Source organism: Teleopsis dalmanni, chromosome 2 (assembly GCF_002237135.1).
Source record: "Teleopsis dalmanni isolate 2A chromosome 2, ASM223713v2, whole genome shotgun sequence".
In the NCBI taxonomy this organism is placed as follows: Eukaryota; Metazoa; Arthropoda; class Insecta; order Diptera; family Diopsidae; genus Teleopsis; species Teleopsis dalmanni.
This window is the reverse complement of record NC_051847.1, coordinates 154,813,975-154,821,001: the sequence shown is the minus strand read 5'-3', so window position 1 is coordinate 154,821,001 and position 7,027 is coordinate 154,813,975. Positions and strand designations below refer to the sequence as shown.

The 7,027-nt window shown below is 32.5% G+C and overlaps 1 protein-coding gene across 1 annotated transcript; it reads left to right on the top strand.

The window, feature by feature from the left end:
• LOC119675984 lies at positions 1 to 639 on the top strand. The gene has a single exon (XM_038087205.1). It carries the CDS (start codon positions 1 to 3, stop codon positions 637 to 639), a length of 639 nt encoding a protein of 212 aa, XP_037943133.1.
• Positions 640 to 7,027: the final 6,388 nt, after the last annotated feature.

Here is a 7,027-nt window from a genome sequence, read left to right as displayed (position 1 = left end):
ATGGAGGCAGCTAGCAGAGCGTCCTGTAGAACGCAGGGAACGAAAATATACAACACAGTGGATGCATATTTTAAGCAGGAAATACTGCAGGAGCCAGACGTGGCATCAAAGGAGTCAACTCTGAACATTTATTTATCTCGCATAAATAATGCGCATCAGAGATTGTTAAAAGCTGATGAAATCGTGCAAAGCAAAGTGACTCAAGAGGATTGGGCACAGGAATTTGAAACAGCGTTGGAGTATGACGATCGAGCAGTAGGTATAACTGCAAAAATTCAGTGTGAATTGAAAAGGATAAACAGCAATTCTTATGAAGAAGTATTGCGCAACGAAAATCCATCTAGAACAATCGTTAACAGTGAAACTAATACAAAATTGAAGCCTCTGGAGCTTAAGAAATTTGATGGAAATTTGGAAAATTGGATGTCATTCTGGGAACAATTTAAACAAGCAATTCATGAGAATTCGAAATTAGATGCAGCTTCAAAATTCAACTATTTAAGTGACGCACTGGTAGGCAAAGCAGCGGCAGCAATGACGGGATTTTTGCCGACAGAACGTTGTTATGATGACGCCATAGAATTACTCTTAGAAGAGTACGGCGATAGCGACAAAATTGTAGACAAGTACATACTGTGACGATTTTTTCCAACGCGTCACAAATAAATTATGATAGTTGAAAATAGCATGAAGTTATTATTATTATTGTAAACAAACAAAACAATAGAATTAAGCTATTATTAGTAAAACCAAACCCACGGAAAAAAATATTAGTCTAAGCTATGAAAAAATATATAAAGTATTAATAAAGTAAAAGGAATTATTTTAGAAAGTAAGATAGTAATAAGTAATTATAAATTATCATAGAATTCAGTTATCAAAATTAAAAGAAACAATAAATCTCTTGAAAATACAAATTAAGTAATAATACTTCCGATTTCTTTGAGGGTAATTATTTTTGCAAAATTTTAATAATAAATATGCAGCGAACAACAACAGCAGAACATAGCGAAATCAGTAGCAGGCAATAACAACTTAGAAGAAAGCTACACAGTATGCACTCAGAAGTCAGTTATCCCGTTATATAAAATCCGTATAAAAGGAGAAGCAAAGTAAAACACAGGGACTTGGCCACAGCACTTCGAACAGTGCACATCACCAGAGGTTCAATCACAGGTCGTGAAGCAGAACACTTCACAAGGTAATCACAGAGGTAATTATTAAGTCATAGAACTGATTCCTAGCAACACAGCCCTATCGGTAGTGTTGTTTCCTAATCCCACAGTGTAGCCCAGTCGGTAACACTGAACCTAGCAACACAGCCCTATCGGTAGTGTTGTTTCCTAATCCCACAGTGTAGCCCAGTCGGTAACACTGAACCTAGCAACAAAGCCCTGTCGGTAGTGTTGTTTCCTAATCCCACAGTGTAGCCCAGTCGGTAACACTGAACCTAGCAACACAGCCCTGTCGGTAGTGTTGTCTCCTAGCCTACCTTTAGTCATTCTTTTGTGTTCTCTTATTTACAGGAGTTATATTAATTGTCCGTATTTATAATTACAATAAAATATCATTAGTACATAAGTATAACCATAAATATTGTAATAAATTTATTTTGAGAAAAATAATAAAAACCACGAAACTAACGAAAATAGCCCGTTTTTTAATTACGAGAAGATTCAGGGTTACAGAGAAAAAAATATTCTTGTAACGACTCTGGGATCCGGCGAGCAAAACCTCGGCTTGAGAAAAAGGTTCTTTAGAATACAAAAGTTGCTAAACATAAGAGCCATCAACTCAGCGAGCGACGTAAAGAGTTTAAAAATTTTATACAACGAAGTAAGAGCAACGATGAGAACTCTGTCAGCATTATGTATTTCACCAACTCAGTATAACATCATGGTGCACTCAATATTGTTAAAGGCATTGCCAGTAAGCATGAGAATAAATTTCTATAAAACGCAAAAGGGAAGTTCACATTCAACTAACGCAAGTCGCACCAGACTAAACGAAAGTGAGCGAGCACTAGAGCAAAATTGCGACAATTTAGAAGCTCTCTTGGAATACATAAAAGTTGATATTGAAGCATTAGAAACAGCTCAAATAGTTGAGAGAGATAATAAGAAATTTGAAGAGAAAAGAATATCGGAACATAAACCAAGGGGTACAGCTGTTGGTTTGCATGCTAGTTATGTAGCAAATCAAATTAAGTGTGTGTTTTGCAAAAATAGCACTCATGCTACAAAAAATTGCAAAAAAAATATGTCTGTTGAACATAGAAAAAAAATTCTTAAGGAAGAAGGTAGATGCTTTAGATGCACAAATAAAAATCACAATGCAAAGCTCTGTAAAAACCAATGGTTAAAGTGTACAATATGTAACGGTAGACATTTAACAATAATGTGTGAGAAAAAACATTTGAAAGAGAACCGAAAAATTCAAGAGAATGAGAGTTCTGATAAAACGAATATTGTGGAGCAAGTAATTGGAAATAAGCAAATGACATCATCACTAAATGCTATGAAAGCAGAGGATAATCAAATTTACTTGCAAACAGTAAAGGCCATTATTGTAAACAAAAACAATAATACAGAAGTTTTGTCACGTTGCATTATGGACAACGGTAGTCAACGAACATACATAACTGAAGAGCTTGTCAACAATTTAAATATGCCTGTAATTGGTTATGAAGAATTTAGGATTCGGCGAATTGAATGAAAATAAGTCTGCTAAGCGTTTTAAGCAAGTGATTTTTCATATAAAGAGCCAGTATTATGACAACGACATTGAAATAAGTGCAACTGTCGTTCCACAAATTTGTTCAGATTTTCTGCCTGTACCAAATGTACAAGGTAAGAAATACAAATTTATTGAAAATAAACTTGCAGAAAAAATCATCGTATCGAAACAAATATTGTCAGGAATTAATTTGTTGATTGGGCAAGACAACTATTGGATTTTTAATACACATAAAGTAAAACGAATAACAGATAGTTTAACAGATAGTTTAACAGCAGTGGATACGTATTTTGGTTGGACAATTCAGGGCGGCAAGGGAACCAAAAATTGCGTAAATTACAATTTTAATATAATTGAGACTGATAAAGAAGATTTCAATTTAACAAAATTTTGGGACTTAGAAGCAATAGGAATTGTTAATAATGATGATATAGCTATATCAAATACAGTTACTAGCATAAAAAAGATTGATGGTCGTTATACAATTAATTTGCCTTGGAAATTAGAAAAATCTAAATTAAATAATAACAAAATTAATGCCGAAAGTGTAAGCATAAATGCAACAGTGCAATTAAGTACCAAAATGCAAGCATAAATGCAACAGTGCAATTAAGTATGTAACGATTACAATTTTTGCAATTTTTAAATTGTCACAACGTCGTGGGTATGGCTGTTTTTTTTTGAATATTAATTTTTTTTAATTAATATAGTTCGAACTATATTAATTAAAATAAATTCAAATTAATTTCCGCGAATTCCACTGCCGCCATCAACCGAATTTTTTTTACAATGGGCAAACTGAAATTGCAATAAAGTAAAAAAGGAAATTAAAGTTGTGTATACTAATATATTGGAAGAATGCTCTACTGCCCTTGTTGAATATTAGTTGGATCGAACTTTATGAATTAATTAAATTAATTTAAAGAAATTTCCGTAAATGGCACTGAAACGCATTTTATAAAAAAAGAAAGATCAAAACAAAATTATAATAAAGAAACGAGCTGTCAAATTAAGAAAGCTTTTGAGCAAAGATGTGGAACTGAAACAAAGCTTAGTCCAGAAACAACCCATAACTTCCACATGAATTCGCCTTGAGGCGGGATTTCCATTGGTGCATTGCAGTGGGATTAGTTAACGAGCTTCGATCACGGTCGTTGAACTCTAACGTAGTTACAGCTGATACCGTTGATCGTTAACGATATAAAACTGCGTGCATCAGAAAGAAGAGCTCTCTTGGTTTTTGATTTTCTTGGACACAGTGCGGTGAAGTGTCGAACAACAAATTTTTTTTTAAAAAAAAAAAAAAGGCTCGGAAGTGTGGCTTATTTCTTCTTTGTGTTGAATAAAAGTAAAAAAGTGAAACATTTATAAACCTATTAGTATGATACATAGTTAAATTTAAATAAAGAAGTTTGAATCTTAGAAATTTTAATTAAAATAATAAAATCGCTCGTGATTGATTTTGAACACAACGTATGGTACCCGCGACACGGCGCGAAGCGGTAAAAATATTTGTGGTGGACTTAACAATATAAATCGAAAAATTTATTTGAGTTACTTTGAAAAATTTTAAAGAACAACAGTACAAAAAGAAATAATCGACGGCTTTAACAGTGGTCGATTATAAGAGTCTGTACAAGTACAAGTTCTTTACGAATTTCGTATATCCTAACGAAAGTGTTGACACCGCAGGCAACGGGCGCGGCGCGGCTTGGGTGTCCTCTCGACATGCTGATGAACACAAGGAGGTAATTGAAATCTTAAGTGCTGCTGGATTTTTTTCTTTTCACCCTGAATTGGATGTTACATCATTACGAAGCTGAAATGTTAAGGTAATGTTCGATCTATTGAATAGTTCTTTTGCTGAAATAATATGCGTATAAAAATTGTCAAATAGAAAACATAAGGAAAAAAAATTAATGTACAATTAAATGTAATTTAATTTTGTTTTAATATTATTTTAAAATTCATAATTGTTTTGAAATTTAATTATTTATTTATTTCATATAATTAAAAAAAAAGTGTTATACAATTTTCGATCTCTGGAATAATTCTTTTGCTGAAATAAAATGTGTATAAAAATTGTCAAATAGAAAAACGTACAATATTATAATCTAATTTTCTTTTGAATTACTTATTTATTTTCTATAATTAAAACTTACGAAAACCATACGTACAATATTATAATATAATTTTTTTTATAACATTATTTAAAAAAAATTATAATTGTTAAATTGAATTACTTATTTATTCTCTATAATTAAAATTTTTATATTGTTAAAAAAAGAATTTTATTTGTTGTCTATTATTGTTTATTACATCGCAACGGTGGAAACTACGTTGTTAAACGCTTGGGTCTCTGCGAATAAAAATTTCTTGTAAGACCTTGGACTCGGCTGAGTACTACCCCGGATACAAAAAGTAGGTTCATTACAAGTACTAAAATGTTATACTAAAACTTCATATTAAAATTGTTATCTTAGTTATAAGTTTTCTCTTTAATAAAAGTCTTTGAAGAAAACGGTCGTGTGCGGAACTTAGCTGGTATATCTAACAAGGGTAATGGGCCCAGGCACCCACGTGTTTTTCAGTCAATTTGTTTTTTCATTAAAGAGCGTATTTTCGTAAAAAGTGGATTTTTTTTTAAAAAAAAAATAATAAAAGGTAAATAAAATGTCGTGTAGCGCGAGTCAGATTGAAAAATTAACTTCAGAAAACTATCCAAATGCGTAGTTTGCTAATCACACGAGACTATTGGAGTGCGATAGATCAAATTAAAGAAAAGGAAACTGTGGAATTAAGTGTTACTGACCAGAAGGCATTGGCTACAATATTGTTGTGCGTGAAAACATCGGAATTGGTACACATAAAAAATTGTAAAACTTCGAAAGAAGCATGGCAAGTACTGAGTGACATTTATAAAAAAGGAGGCCCTTCACGAAAGGTGGCTTTATTTAAAAGTTTAGTTCGATTTAAGATTGATAAAAATGAGAAATTCGCTTTGCAGCTTAATCGGTTTAGCACTATAATAGAAGATCTCAATGAAATTGGGGTAATTTTATCTGACGATTTGCTTTTAATCATGCTCCTATGTAGTCTTCCAGACGATATGGATAGTTTTGTTGTTGCACTAGAAACGCGAGACTCGTTGCCAGCAGTAAAACAATTAATATCCAAAATTTTAGACGAAGAGAGAAGGCAAAGTGAAAAACACAATATTGAGAGTGAGACCGTATTAGCAATAAAATCTCGCGGTGAAAACATAAGTAAAAGCACTTATTCAGGTAAAAGAAATATACAAAAAAAAAGATAATGTCAAGTGTTATGCATGCGGAAAAAGAGGCCATATTCGGGCTCAATGCAGAACAATTAAAAGCTCGCAAAAATACGCATTTAATATTACAGAGTTTAAAAACCAAAACAAAACAAATAATTGGATTCTAGATAGCGGTGCGACATCGCACATGTGTAAAGAAAAAAACTATTTTTTAATCATGCAAGAAAACATAAACAATGTGACATTAGCTACTGGTCAATTAGTCAGTGCAAAAGGTATTGGAAACATAAAAACTATTATTAATGAGCGTGAAATATTGTTTAAAAATGTTTTATATGTGCCCGGCTTACACTCTAATTTTATTTCGGTGTCGAAAATTATAATAAACGGTTTTGTTGTAAATTTTTCACGAAATAAAGCAAATGTAATAACAAACCAAGGTGAAAAAATGTTCACAGCAACTGAATGTAATGGAACATTCTGTGTAAATGTTAAAGTAAATATAAACAAAGAGAGTGCAAACGCGATTAGTGAGAAAGACAATGACTTTATTATTTGGCACAAAAGATATGGACATTTGAATGTAAAAGACTTGTCCAGTTTATCAAGTAAAGAATTAGTGCGCGGTAAGAAATTAAACACACCTCGTGATTTTCAATGTTCCACATGTGCAATGTGCAAGATGAGTTCTAAACCGTACTATGCTAAATCAGTTGTCACAACGAAAGGCGTGCTGGAGTTAATTCACACGGATATTTGTGGTCCAATGCAAGTGAGTTCTTTAGGAGGCAGCGCATACTTCATCACGTTCATTGATGATTTCTCAAGGTATTGTAATGTATATGCGTTAGTTATATTGGCAATGCATACAATTAATATAATAATAAGTGGTTCTATATTTAAATGCGCAGTGTATACAAAAATACACTAATTGTTTCCAAGCGCATTGCATTGTTTACAAACAAATGCACAATTCCACACAAGGAATTTGACACCACACATATCGGCGGCACT

What these genes read in the sequence shown, in the direction of transcription:
- LOC119675984 (XM_038087205.1), top strand. Translation starts at nt 1, where the DNA reads ATGGAGGCAGCTAGCAGAGCGTCCTGTAGAACGCAGGGAACGAAAATA.